This window comes from Peromyscus maniculatus, chromosome 17 (genome assembly GCF_049852395.1).
Source record: "Peromyscus maniculatus bairdii isolate BWxNUB_F1_BW_parent chromosome 17, HU_Pman_BW_mat_3.1, whole genome shotgun sequence".
Taxonomy (NCBI): Eukaryota; Metazoa; Chordata; class Mammalia; order Rodentia; family Cricetidae; genus Peromyscus; species Peromyscus maniculatus.
This window is the reverse complement of record NC_134868.1, coordinates 26,534,611-26,549,937: the sequence shown is the minus strand read 5'-3', so window position 1 is coordinate 26,549,937 and position 15,327 is coordinate 26,534,611. Positions and strand designations below refer to the sequence as shown.

The window sequence follows — 15,327 nt, the reverse complement described above, 5'->3', positions numbered from 1 at the left end:
TCAGAGCCTCCTTGGGGTCAGGCCTGGCACCAGCGATGTCCCCCAGGTTCTGTCATGGAGGAGGAGCTGTGGGATATCTGCTCCTCTTGATTGGCTTCTCATTGCAGCCTCCTCATTGTGGCCCCCCTCTCCTGCAGCCATGTGCAACACAGACAGACAGACAGACAGACAGACGGACGGATGGACGGACAACACACACACACACACACACACACACACACACACACACACACGTTTCTCACCTTTGGCCAGATCTAGGTGGCCTGGATACCTCGCCAGCATGTCACTAGGTGGCACTGTGTGGCAGTCCATGGTAGGGGTACGGATAAGGTCAATTTCTCAATCAGCAGCTGGAAGACCCCCAGAGCTAGAATTTTCCTTCTCCCTGCATAATTCCATGTGTGTGCCGTGAGAAGAGGATGCAGGTACAATGCTAAGATGCCAGAAGCCATTATTTTAAAATTAAAGGTGTGTTTGCATATCACCTGGGCCACCTCTTTAGTTTAAAAGAATTAGTCCCTGCTTACATGACCAGTTCATTATTATTATTTATATCTGTAAAAATAGTTTTTCGGTTTTTTTTCCCCCTCTTTGGGGTAACTTGTCACTTTAATAAACAACTGTGATTTATCAGTAATTGGACAATTCCCCAATTACCTTAAGGACTAAGATTATCGTTGTATTTATTTGTGCAGTGAGAAATGGTAGCCTTGTAGACTGTAGTTTTTAAGCTAGGCTGTCCATCTTCCCCTTGGCTATGGGGAACAGACCTACTACAGGGCCCATCACGAGTGAGATTTGAAGAATCAAATCGTTCCACTTAGGGCTTCCAGCCTTGCTGCCTTGAAGACAGAAAGTGGGAAAAGCAACAGATTAAGTTAGCTGATGAAGCTAAATTGGACTGTGTTGTGATCCTCACTACAGCCAGCTAAAAACCAAAAGACAAAAGGCAGTACGAAAAGTTAGCAGTGCAGTTAAAGTATGTCCGTGCAGAACTACAAGCTGCAGCTGGAGGAGGAGGACCGAGGCATGATGGAAAGCCCGGAAACAGAGTCTGTGAAGAAGTGTCCTTTAGAAAGCAGAAAAGCTCAGGAGCGATTTATGGGGTGAGAGCAGAGGAGTATGCAGTGTGCTGTGTTTAAATAAGCAGAGAGACCTCAACCTCGCAACCAGAATGCCTTGCCCCACAGCTGGTGGCATCTGGTGACCAGATCAGCCATTTGTTGAGCACCTACTGTGTGCCAAGTTCTTAACACATAGTCAGCTCAGCCTCCCCAACTCCACAAGGTGAGCGTTGAGCATCCCTACATCCAACAGGGAGAGTGAAGTTCAGAGATGTGACACAGTTTCGACTTGGTGCCAGAGAACTGGAGAGCAGAAAACTAACTCCAACTCCATACTCAATCCAAGTCCAAACTCTCCTCTCTCTGCCCCATGTGGTGGGTAAAGACCCAGGACAGGAGAAGACAGTTCATGGTCCGGTTTTACCAGGAGCGCTGTGGCTTCAGGTTGGTAGAACGCGTGTGATGACTGACAGACAGACTTGAGTTCCAGCTCTGACCCTACCTCTTATTAGCTGTGTGATGCTGAGACTTTCATTTAACCTCTCTGTGCCAAGAAAAGGTGGGACTGTCCACAGTAGGATGTTGTGATGATTGTAAACACTACGGTCAGCCCTGGGTCTGCTGGGTGACTCAGTAAATACGCGATACCAGTGTTAGCTTTGAGGCTTACCCTGGAAACGGCTGGCAATTGTGCTGTTCTGATTCTGCTCCTGCATTTGAGATACTTGCGATGCTGAATTCTGCTCATCAGGAAGGTCACAGAACTGTCAGGAGCACATGGTCTGTCTACAACAAAGAGCTAGGGCTGTGTTTGACAGGCTACGAGCTGTTCGGGACCCACAAAAACTTTAAGCTCCTTCTCACCACAACTGGGCCTCTGGAGCCCAAGAAAATGACAGGGAAATGGTGGCCCTGACACCCTTCCCCAGGTGGAGAGTAGCTGAGGGAAGTGGAGATACAGGAGGCCTAGGGAAGAGGACTTTGGGAGCCATCTTCAAATGACTAAATACAGGGAGCAGGGGAGAATGAGTATGATGTTGTCCCTGAGTGTGGAACTGGAACAAGACTGTTGTGTGTGTTGTGGAAGGGGCACTGGAGGGGCTAAAGGAGCCCTTGGGGTCCTGGTTGCTTCCCTACAAAATGAGGTGACTCTATACACCTCATATTTTCCAACAACCGTTCAACATCTCAGTACCTGAACATTCAGTTTTATCCCCACAGTAGTGCATGGAGTTAGAACAGACATCACAGGCTATAAGGAGTATAAGACTCCACTCACCTGCCAGGTACAAGCCCTGGGTCCCCAAGCTACCACCACTTACGCCTGATTTGGCTAGGGTTCTCACCATCTGACTTCAGTCCATTAGAACGGATCCCAAGACTCAGGGAAGTGCTACACTTGTGATTATAATTTTGCTTTGAAGGACACAACTTGAGAACAGCCAAGTAGACACATCCGGGCGAGAAGGAAGTGAGGGGCACACAGCTTTCATTCTTTGGAAGGTGTCTGAATTGTGCTTGGCAGGGTTGACTCTGGGGTGTCATTTTGCGGGGATGAGATATTGCATCGGTTATATGACAGGACTCGAAAGCCAACAACCTCACTCTCTCTAGTGGTTGGAGAACAGGAACGAACATGCAAACCTTCTAATCCAGAGGTTTGTTCCTTAGGTGACCACCCCCTCCTGAGGCTACCTAGTCCCCCAGCCCAGTGGCCATCTCCGCATAGAGCCTGGAATGGGAAGAAGGGGTTCCTTAGGGATAACAAAAGCCCCTCTTATCATCCAGGAAATTCCAAGGGATTTTAGGAGCTCTCTGGCAGGAACCCGGGATAAAGAGCAAATTGGCTTTTAGACCACAGACACGTTCTAACATCCCTTCTATCTCTAACATGCTGTGTTTAGTGGTCCCCAACCTCATTACACAATGTGGTTCGTCTCTGGGTAAGAAAATACCTCCTTAGCCAGAGATGTTCAGAAATTTAGGAGGCTGCTGCCAAGAGTTGGAGCTACGTGAGGTAGAAAGTGGTCTAGCTGAAGCTGGATGACCCCAGTCTCAGGGATACTGATAAGGAAATCTCCACACTGGGATCCGTTTGCCCACTGATTGCAATTGTCCAGGAACAAATATACTATCACTGCCTTTCTTGATTTCAGAATCGAGAGGTGCTTCCGTTCTGGATGAACAGCACTGGCAAGAAGGGAGGCTGGCAGCGTGGATGGCATGGATACGACAATGAACTCATGGACATGAGAGGCATCTTCCTGGCCTTCGGACCTGGTAGGCAAGGGGATGACGGCATACTCGTAGGCAGCGTTCCAAGGAAGCAGCTCTAACAGGGACTAACCACACTCGTACAAAGCTGGAGCAGTTCCTTTATGGACCCTCTTTATGGGCCAAGCTAAGCAAATCCAGCCGCTCTCCATGAAGCATCTTTGGCGGGCTTCCTTTCAGATTCTTTTTTGGTTTGGCAATTGTGGCCAAATACTTTTCCTTGTAAATTTTAAATCCTGAGTGTGGTGCCGAAAATGTGTTCCACATGTCTATGATTCATTTTTTACTTAATTCATCAAGATGTTATTTTACAGCTATCTGATATGTCCAGAAAGGCTTATCAAACACCAGTTTGCTGACAGCTGTGAGTCTCAAGGTTGACGCTATTGCTTCCTGGACTCTGGCTCTTAAATAGCCCTGCTTTGTCTAGAATATCCACCCCTGTGGGGGTCCATTTAGAGTCCAACTATAAACTAGGATGTATTTAAGGGCAGGCTCAGAAATGACCTTGAGATTGACTCTGAGAATGAGCCAGAATGACGAGAGATATTTATAAAAGTACATTTACTGGCCTTTCCTTGGTCAGATTATATTCCAAAGGTCTGGAAGAAAGGACAGATGAAGAGAGCCTCTTTGGTCACTTGACTTAACTGATGGGGCACTGTGAATCTGCACACTGGAAAATTTTACCAAGTAGTCTACTGGGCACACTGCTAGAAACATAGCATCCAAGAGAGACATCAAGGGGTGAGGGAGGAGAGGGTAGTCACTCACTCCGAGGACTCTCAGGCGTCAGGTGACCAGTTCACAGCTGTCCTTTCCACTACTCTCCAGTCCTCTATTAAACATTCTCCCCCTGACATCTGTATTCCAAAGGCATATTTCTGCTTCCGCTCAAGAAAGTCCACGATTCACTTCCAATCATATGTTATCTACCTGTGAGCTCTGCTCTTCTCATCGGAGGAGCGAGCGAGGCCGGCCACGTCAATTCACTCTCTGTGCTTTGTCTGTCTCCGTTTACCCCACCTACCACAAAAGTGCAGTGAAGAGCCTGAGCTTGGCTGAGAAACAGTAGTGGTGAGCCGCAGTTAACCCCACATAGGATTCTCACATCCCAAAGTCAGCATCAGAATCAGTGACGGCAAACGTGTGTAGAGCACTGGCTGAGTTCCTAACACAGGTCCAAGGGACCAGAGGACGTCTGAGTGCGGGGCCATTGGCCGGTTAAAGTTAGGAGAGCTTCCTGTTGGCCAAGCCCAGGCCTTGCAGAGCCTCAATGCAAGAGGAATTAAGAATGGAGCTTTTAGGACTATGTTGAGGTCTGTTGTAGATCAGAAAGAAGACATCCCCAGGTCATGGCCTTCATTTGGGAGAACGTCAATCATCAGGATTTTCAGTCAAAAAATATCAGCACTTTCTTTCCCAGAAGAGAGAAGAAAGGTCAAGAATGCTCAACAGTTGTCTGTGGGACTGTGTATGAGCAAGTCTCGTGTGTGTTTTAAACCATAAGCCAATCCAGCCCCTGCATCAAAAGTTCTAAATGAAATACCCAGCACTGCTCTGACTTAGAGTGAAATTCACCAGGGATGTTTTGTCCATTAACAGAAGCCTCTGTCATCAGCTCCTTTCCAATGGAAAGCCCTCGGCATTTTACAGACAGAAAGACAACCCCTGATGAAAATGGACTGGGCTAATTGCAAAAATGTTTCCTTGAGAGCCTCTCACAAACCATCACATTATTCCAGGCTCCAGTTCTCATGAAAGATTAAACAGCTTTACACACCGACTGTTGACTCGGAAGGAAATTTAAGAGAGAGCCCTTTAATAGCTATCTAGCCGCACTTGCAGATAAAGGTGCACACTTCCTGCTTCGTCATGCTTCTCACTTAGGGAGGAGGGCTGGGCATCATTGCGGCTGCCCAGATACCAGCCTTCCAAGCCAGTGAGTCTGTCCAGCAGAGAGAAAGGAAAATAATTCTGAAGATAGCCTCTATGTGGTTAATCCCATTTTCTAATTTCAACTGACTACCTAATCTGGTTCTGGAGAACTCTGTATTCAGTAGGACATGACAGGGGCAGGAATCAGCAAGTGGTCACAAGCCAGCAAACCTCTCTCAGAGCTACAGCCCAAGGTGGAAGGTGGCGGGGCACAGCGTGAGCCTACGGGACCTTCTCTTTTCAATAGATGAATTTTAATACCCAAAGTCCGTGTGTAAGCTTGTGGGAATAACTTAGATCCAGATCTAGGTTCAAAATGTCATCTTGAGCTAGTGGGACTTGGTGGAAGCCTTCCAAATCAGACTAGGTATTGTTCATCTCCTGGGGAGTTTTCTAAAAGTTCGCATTCTTTTTACTTGAGCTCAGAATTCCATGCGTTGAGAACAGAAAGCCATGAACTAGATCAGAGAGAGGTCTTGTGTCCTCCTTCTGGACAGGCATAGGCATGGGACACAATTTCGCGTTTTCAATCATACTTCAAATACGAGCATCCTCTCTGGGGTGTATGTCAGAACTTCATCTCCACTGTCTCTCTCTATATATATTTCTCTCTCTCTCTCTCTCTCTCTCTCTCTCTCTCTCTCTCTCTCTCAAACTCAGATTTTTGAAAGATCAAAGAAGGATACCTTGCACCACCCCACCGCCAGATGATGATCTGGCCTCATGTGATGAGCAGTGTGACCCTTCACATCCAGGTCACATGGCAAGTCAGGAGGACAAGGCAAAGTTGGGATCATAATCCTTGGACAGTCTTTCCATTGATCCATTGGGTTGTGGTGGGTTCATGTGATGATACTATGTCACCACCATCCACCCTCATCCAGTTACATAATTTGCCTTGACATTGAGAGACCTCTCCTTTGTATATTCCCATGTAGCCATGTTCTCATTTTTTAAAACTAGGTTTTTTTTATACTTTAAAGCAATTTCAGACCCTTGTTCTCCTTCCCTCATATGAAAATGAGCCCTCTAAGCCATTTATAAGGTGAATATTTTCAACCCTAATTTTTTTCTTGATGCCACTTACTTTATTTATTTATTAATAATAATGGTTGTTGTATCTGGCATTATGATTTAGGTGCCATTTCCCACGCCCTGTAGAGTGCTGATGCTTCCTCACACTGAATTCAACTTTAATTCTCCAAAGTTGAAAACCCATTTCTTGAAGAGCTGCTCTAGATCTCACACACTGGGTGCCAGGGCCATCTGTCTCTAGCTTTCTTCCATAGTTACAATTCCAAAAAGAGAATGGGTGTCAGTACTGTGCTTCTAGAAGATACTTTCTCATGCTTTGCTTGCGTCTTTTAAAATTAAGTAGATCTGACCACTTTAGCAGAACACGTGAACTGATTGTTTTCTGAGATAGAGAGCCTGACTTGCCACCTCTCAAGCTCTCTGTCCCTTCTTGAAACCTCTAAGATGGACGTTAAAAGCACAGGCCTCTGTTGATGGATCAAAACTCAACTCTGAACTCAGCCTTAACGTTGCTTGGGATATTTTGCTAGATATTTTGTTTGGAGCCCCCCCAAAAAAATTGCTTGTCTATGTTGTATTCAGATTGTCACTATCTAAAGCAGTGGTTTTCAACCTATGGGTCATGACCCCTTTGGGGGTTGAATAACCCTTTCACGGGGGTCATCTAAGACCATAAGAAAGCACATAGGAAAAATCATATTTACATTATGATTCATAACAGTAGCAAAATTATAGTTATGAAGTAGCAAAAAAAATAATTTTATGGTCCAGGGTCACCACAACAGGAGGGACTGTATTAAAGGGTCGCAGCATTAGGAAGGTTGAGAACCACGGGTCTAAAGGAAAAGGGCTCCATATTCATTTTCTGTCCCACAGGGAAGTAACTCCAATTGGTTAGAGAGCCACCTGGAGAAAGGACTGTGCATGACCAGCCTCTGATTTACACACTAATGCCCTCAGCTGGCACAGGATCTGGGTAGAGGCACAATGCCATGACCCCCATAGGTCACTTGAGGTCTTCCCTGGAATCTCAACTCCGATACCAGTTTGCTCATATTCCCTATAGCTAACTTATTTCGTCTGTTCCCGAAAGGCTCCCAAGCAATGTTCAGTTAATTCTCTAAATATATTGAGAACAACATTGCCATTGCTGGTGAGCTATCAGTCGCCAGGAGACTATACAGCTTCACGGGCCATATAGAACTGTGACTTTGGTATGGCAGAGAGAGAGAGACATTCTCAAGTTGTGGTGGCTGCTCTGGAAAGCACCCTAGGTATTACCCCTGGCTGGCTAGAAGATCTAGAAGATATCCATGACGTTTCCAAAGAGCCCAGCAAAAGAGTCGACCTTCTTTGACCACACTGGCTCCCCAGTGCTCTAGAGAAATGGAGCAGCCTCGCTGGCCTGTCTGCCTCTGCAGGAGTGCTCCATTGCAACAGAGGCACAGGGAGCTTAGGCACAAAGAACTCTGTCTGCTCACTTGTCTTTTGAAGAGTCTCATCTCCATGTCCCATAGAAGGATGTAGACAGACTTTTCTTGAGCCAACCAGCTCCCAAATCATTAATCATGAAAGCTCGGCCTTAGCTTAGGCTTGTCCCACTAGCTCTTATAACTTAAATTAACCCATACTTTTTTTAAATCTACATCTACCATGTGACTTTTACCTCTCTACCACTCTTCATGTCCCACTTGGTTTGCATCTCAATAGCATCTCCTCTGTGCCTTGATTCCTCCTCCTCCTCTTCCTCTTTCTCCCCAGAAACCCCACCTATCCTCCCTGCCTAGCTATTGGTCATTTATATAGCTCTTTGTTAAACCAATCAGAAGGCTCCTTAGGCAGAGACACGTCTTTATAATAAACAAATAATCTGAAACAGGTTTGTTCCTTCACAACCAATAGCCGTCCACATTTATAATCCTCATTTATAAGTCACTTAGCCACAGGCACCGATGGAGCTGACTTTCCCAGAGCCTGAGCAGAATCTCTCCATCTTTGAGTCAACCTTCCTTTTCTGAGTGACCAGTCCTGACTGTCTGCTTGTCTGTTTTCGCCTTTTAGATTTCAAGTCCAACTTCAGAGCTGCTCCCATCAGATCGGTGGATGTCTACAACATCATGTGCAATGTATCAGGCATCACCCCACTGCCCAACAATGGGTCCTGGTCCAGGGTGGTATGCATGCTGAAGGATCAGACCAGCTCAGCTCCATCCACCCCACTGAACCACTGTGCCCTGGTCTTGATTCTCCTCTTATATTTTGCATAACTGGTCATATCGCTCATTCCAAAGCACTGTTGCAGTAAGGCCTGCCTCCAACATGGGACAGTTTTCATTTTCTTTACGAATAATAGCTTTATTAACACAATCAAGGCCATTGAAGTTGTAAACATATTATTCTTGGATGATTATATACATAAAGTCCCTTCTTTTAAAAAAGAAACTTTTTAAACTCTGTTTTACCTAAAAGTTTGTTATTTTGATCTTTTCATTCACTTCACTATACACGTTTTCTCCTTAGCACATCCTTACTGAAGACCAACAGTGTGAGCAGTGGTCTGTCCCAGTAACAGCCAGTCATCAAATGGATATCCTGTAGTCTTCCTGGGTCCCTTTCATCCTGCCTTGCCCTATCAATCAGGCCCTCTGTGTCCTGTTCACATTCAAGTGCTCATACTTGGGATCTGCAGCCATAATTCTGCACTGTCTTTTCTATTCCGGAAAGAGGAGGTCTAGTCACAGGAAAGCAACACAGGCTGTCTGTTTCCACCCCGGTGCATGGCGTTTTTAAGAACACAGTCTCAGAAAGCAAGCAGGCCAGTAGAGATCACCAACCAACCAATTCAAGTATCAAAAAACAACTAAACTCACAGAACTGGCGGAAGCCATGATTTCCTCTCTCAAAGTCTGAGAAGACAAATGGCTTCTCAATTTCATTGAGTGCTTACATTGTAGGGTCCGTGAGGCTTACTACACAATCTCTCATAGTCTAAAGCCTTGTGAACCACAGGCCCTGAACATTGATGTGTACTGATCATCTGCCTACCTGGTTCATCTGCCTATGACCTCTTCCTTCCTCCAGACACTGCCGCTCTTTCGCTCTTGAGTCAGGGTGCAGGGCAGGTAAATACCTGATATTGTCAGTATAGGCTTAGAAAGGAAGAGATGAGCCGGGCGGTGGCGGCGCACGCCTTTAATCCCAGCACTCGGGAGGCAGAGCCAGGCGGATCTCTGTGAGTTCGAGGCCAGCCTGGTCTCCAGAGCAAGTTCCAGGAAAGGCGCAAAGCTACACAGAGAAACCCTGTCTCAAAAAAAAAAAAAAAAAAAAAAAAGGAAGAGATGTCTCAGCAATAATAATACGAACATTAGAAATCTTAACTCATTGCTAGGAATGGTGATATATCAAACGCAAGTTTTGTATTTCAGGAGTCCAGAAGAGGACTATAAAAAGAGTTGATTGTATTTTTAAACAATTAGAGGCACGTGCATGTGCACATGCGTGTACACACACACACACACACACACACACACACACACACATACACACACATCTCTACATATGATGGTTAGACTTAGGTTTTTTTATACTTTTTTATGGTGAGGAAGCAAGACACATTCAATAGAGTGCAATCTGATTTTTGAACTTGAACATTTTCTCAGCTTAGTATTATGCAACGTGACACTGTCTCACGAGGCTGGCCAGAAGCAGCAACAAGCCACAGCTCCCAACCAGCCACATGATCCTGGGTGTAAACACATAATATCCTAGAGCATCGCGTGCGGCTAAACAATGAGGTTTTATAGGATGCTGCATTAAATTCATTTTGACTGAATAATATTTCCAATTTATGACGGGTGTATTGGGATGTGACCCCATCATAAGTTGAGGAGCTTATGAATCTTGTTGCTTTGCATTCGAAATGAGTTGGCACTAAATGAGTCACTAACAGTGACACTGTGTTGGGAAAAGATAAAACATCAGCTCTCAGGAGGAGGAAGCTTTTATTTGGTGCTTGCCTGGACAGAAACAGCTCTCCACAGCACCCGGGTTTGGTAAAGATGGGCTTGCCTTGAGTCAAGAGAGCAAAAGATCACTGCTTAAAAATGTTGAGTTTAGTCTCACAAAAGATTTCTAAGGATTTATGTAATGTGTTTTTAAAAGCTCCAACAAACCATGGAATCAACTGGAAAGGAGGCGAATCAGCCTTTGTTGTGTGGTTGAAAGCAAATTAGTACTTTCAGAGCACTGCTACGAGCTGTGGACACAGATATCCATTGTTCAGAGTTTTCTTTTCCCCTCAAGAATGGTGTTTTGTTGAATTCCAGGAAGCTGGCTTGACTTCCTCTTCAGAAGGATTTCTGAGAGACATTCAAGTGATGAAATTAAAAGTGAATTATTAAAATCAAGAGGGGATAATAAGATTTCACACACTATTGCATTTTTCTTTCTTGGTCTGTTCTGTTCTCTCCACTCACCCTTAAAAACCCTTTAAGTTGTATAACAGCAGTTCAGATCTCTGTCTGATAAAGTATAATTTCTCAATAAGTAATGTTGAATAAATGAATGAGATACCAAAGGAATCTTGAGTAGAGGTCAATAATAAAATTGAGGGAAAACATCTTTAGTCTAAAACTAACGCATACATTCTGATGACATAATTAGTTGGCTGAAATTCCCTTCCTTTTAGTTTTACTTTAAAGTCTAATTATTTTCCCCAGTTAAAAATCTACCCCCCCCCACTATTAACCCTGCTTAGCCTCTGATGAGATACAGTATGTTCATGGTGCTATGGCTCTACCCTTCACTTTCTCTAAATGTCATGTGTTCTATAAAGTAAGATGTACTGGGAATATGCACACACACACATCCTTCCTCCTGAAGTTTTCTGAGACTTTACTGCTAACCCCAGGAGTGGGATAACTGAGTGGACCTACCACAGAGAAATGAAAGGGATGTTCTTTAAATTAAAGAGGAGACTAAGGGATACTTTCTCTGCCCATGTGCCTCAACTCCAGAATCCAATTTAATTAAGTTCTAAAGACCTAACCATAAACTACAATAGGTCCAGGGAATTCTTGCAAGCCTAGAAGAGTCTTAAATTATAAAGGCCCAATTCTCTTCACTTTTTGGGAATCCATATCAGATCTGAGTTCAGCCACAGATAGTACCTCGCAAACCCTTCCAGAGTAAGAGGGATAGGGCCCCAGACAACACTTGTAAGTCATAATAATGAAAGTCTGGGCTTGCTCCAAGGAGACATGGGTTTTGACTCAATCCCGGGATATCTGAATCCCCGGAGAACTATTTCATAATTAGGCAGTTTCTCCGGGGATCATCAGCTGACATTGGCCACTGACCAACCCCATTTGGGTCAGGCTTCTATCCCTCCAAAACCAAAGTGGGAGGCAGGGTCTGAAAACTCTTGGGGAGGAAGAAACTTGTGGAGGAAAGAGCAATAGCAAAGTCAGCTTCTGCACGCCCTGCCTTGTGGTTCTAAGAATCCCAACGGTGCTATCAAACCAACTTGGACGTTGTTCAAGATGCACAGCTCTTTTGTGGAATTTTCTAACTGTTTCGAGTTTGTGTAAATGTCAAGAGATTTCCAAGTGTGATTTGTATTTTACCTTTTAAAGCAACTTGTGATGGACCAAAGTCAGCTACTACAAATTTTTTGCTACAGAAAAGGAAGGCATCATCAATGCCCACTGGTTATTAAACATTTAAAACTTGGTCTCAAGTTTACACTAAGGAGAATATGTGTTGCTCAGAAATCATAAAATAGCACCTAGTACAGTGCTTTAAATGTTTATATTTTGAATGGAAAAAAAAGAATAAATGTCAACAGGGAGACTTAAACTTCTGATATTCTCTCTTGTCTGTGGTTGCCCCAGTTAAGCGAATTCTCCACATTTGGCTTGCTGTCTCTCCTTGTTTCCCAGTTGACAATGTCATTACACCATAGTTCATGGGCTAAATGTAGTCTATCACAGGTTCATAATTTAGATGGGAGGGAGGAAGGAAGTGAGAAGGGGAGGAAGGAAGGGAAGGAAGGAGGGAGGGAAGGAGGGAGGGAAGGAGGGAGGGAGGGAAGGAGGGAGGGAGGGAGGGAGGAAGGAAGAGAGAGAGGAAAGGGGAAGGGAGGAAGGAAGGGAGGAAGGGGAAAGGGAGGGTGAGAAAGGAGGGAAGGAAGGAGGGATGTGGGTAGGGGACTCAATTTAAAATGCATCCAGCATATTAATTTTTCTTTTAAAATGTAATATTTTATTAATTCTTTGAGTATTTCATACAGGTATACAATGTACTTTAATTCTAATCACCTCCTACTCTGGCTCAACTCCTCCCAGATCCACCCCCACCTCCCCTCCTCTCCAAACTTCGTGCTCTTTTCATTTTCCTTTGTACCCGCCGAGTACAGCTGTGCCGCCCACATACTTATGAGTGTGGACCACCCACTGGAGGATGGTTCACTTATCACTAGGGGTCATACCTTGGAAGAAAACTGACTCTCCCTCCCCTAGAAGCCAACTGCTCCTCAGCCAGGGGTGGGGACTTGTGAGCCCTCTCCTTTCCACAGAATCCTAACTTTTAAAAACATAATATCTTTATTGAGTCTGAATTCACTTACTGTACCACTTGTCTGTTTGAAGTGCACAATGAATTAGCTTCACAGAACAACTCACTTTGTTACCACAGCTCCACACCCATTAGTCATTAGTGATTAGCATCCATTCCCTCCCCTCTTCCGGTTTTGGTTAAGGTTTCTATCGTTGTGATAAAACACCTTGAGCAAAAGCAACTTGAGGGGGACAAAGTTTACTTAATTTTATACTTTCAACTAATAGTCCATCACTGGGGGAAGCAGAGGAGGAAGAGGATGCTGCTGACTCGCTTGCTCACCCTGCTTTCTTACACATCTCAGAACCACTTGCCCAGGAGTGACTACATCACAATGGGCTGGGCCCTCCCACTTAACTCATTAATCAAGAAAATGCCCAAGGAACTTGCCTATAGGCCAGTCTTACTGAGGCATTTTCTCAGCTGAAATCCCTCTTTCAAAATGACTCTATCTTCAGTTGACACAAAGGTAACAACATATTGTCAAACACTAAACCTCGGTGTCAACAGCTTTGTTACTTTGTTACTTTTGGATGTTACTTTGTTACTTTTGGATGTTTTATAAACAGACTTTTGTGGATAGCTTCTTTCACTAAACAAAATGTTTTAAAGATTATGGACTGAATCCATACTTCATCATTCATAAATTACATCCCATTGTGTGGATAGGTATTATTTTATTTATTTATCTATCCATTGACCAGAATGTTATTTTTTTCCTCCCTGTTTAGATATAAACAACACTGTTTTGAATATTCATATACATGTTTGGTGTTCATATATTTCAGTATCTCATGAATATACCTAATATTATGTGGCAACTTTATGTTAAACTTCTGAGGAACTGCCACATAGTTTTCTGAATTGACTTCTTTATTTCACATTCCTACCAATCATCTATGACTTTCTCTGCACCCTGGCTGGCACTTGTAATTACCAGTATTTTAAGATTAAAGATATCTTAATGAGTGAGCCATCTCATTGTGCTTATATTTGTGCTTCCCAAATGATGCAACATGGTATTTTTTTAATGTGCCCATTAGAAAAATGTCTACTCAAATCTTGTGCTCATTTTTTCCATTGAATTATCTTTTTCTGTATTGAGCAGCAAGCATAACTGACATATTTTGCTTACTAATTTCATATCAGATATTGTTTATAAGCCCTTGTTCTTCTATTCTGGGGCTCACACACTTCCTTGATGGCATCCCTTGCAGCATACATGTTTTTAGTTTTTGATGAAATTCAGCTTTAGTCAGCTGTGCTTTTTGTGTGTGTCATACCTAAGAAGGCTTTGCTCAATCTAAAACCATGAAGATTTCCTCCTTAAATTCCTCTGTGACTGTTTAGTTTTAACTATGACGTTCAGGTCTAAAATCCATCTTTAGTTCATATATATATATATATATATATATATATATATATATATATATATTGGTGAGAAAGGAACATAACCTCATTCTCTGTTTGGATATCCACTTCTCCATTTCTTTACTGCAAAGCAGATCTACTTTTTTAGAGAAATGTTACAATGATCCTTTCTATTGAACAAAAATATGTATTCTTTTTTAAAGACCCAAATAACTCCAGAAGTTTGGGTTTTTTTTCTATTTCTACATGTCCAACTACCCAGTACACAACAATTAAATAAATTACTCATAAACTTGAGGAGAGATACCTTCTGTAGAAAGCGAGCATTGGATGATCTTGAAATCAGGCACATCCATTGGAAGAATGTTGGGACAAACAAGTCAAAAGAGTTGACACCATCTTCTAGCTGTCTTAGGATGGGAGGCGCCATCTCAATCACAATCTAGAATGAGTCAAAAATCCATCTCTATCCAACTGTACCATTCAAATGTACTCAATACTTCCCAGAGTACACTTATGGTTTCATTAAAAAAAACAAACAAACAAAAATCAGTAAGCGCCTACATGTCTCTTGTCTCTAACACTCCCAGAGGCTTTCCTTCACCAATGTGCAATAGCCTCTTTTCCATTTCCCAAGGACCTTTAAGGCCCCAGCTCCCACACCTCTCTTGTGTCAAGAGGCTTTCTAACATGCAATTGAGACCAGGCCATTGGCCTGCTCTTACTCTTCTCAATGGTTTCCCACTGTCTTAAGTCAACACTTTTAGTGTGGTTTATCTGTGTTTATCATTGCTGTATCAGTGAGTGGGTGTGAAATTCACTTGCTTTTTATTGCATTTTCCACTCGCTTTAATCTGCCCCTCCAACTCACCCCTACCCTACTTTATAAAGCCTCAGACTATTTGAATCTAATCTCCAACAACTTCATATAGCCCCACTCTATATTTCTTCACTTCCCCCTTTAGTAACGAAAAGTGTGACACCTCACAACCACCTTTATTTCTATTTCCTCATATTCATTTACACAATA

General features: G+C 43.5%; 1 protein-coding gene across 1 annotated transcript in view; it reads left to right on the top strand.

Moving 5' to 3' along the window:
• The window catches only part of Enpp6 (ectonucleotide pyrophosphatase/phosphodiesterase 6), a 95,883-nt gene extending 87,130 nt beyond the window's left edge, over positions 1–8,753 (top strand). Inside the window, exons 7-8 of the mRNA XM_006970896.4 lie at positions 3,221–3,344; positions 8,373–8,753. Coding sequence (XP_006970958.2) covers positions 3,221–3,344; positions 8,373–8,578 — 330 coding nt within the window. The 3' untranslated portion in view covers positions 8,579–8,753. The remainder of the gene's footprint in view (positions 1–3,220; positions 3,345–8,372) is intronic.
• The last annotated feature ends 6,574 nt before the right edge of the window (positions 8,754–15,327 follow it).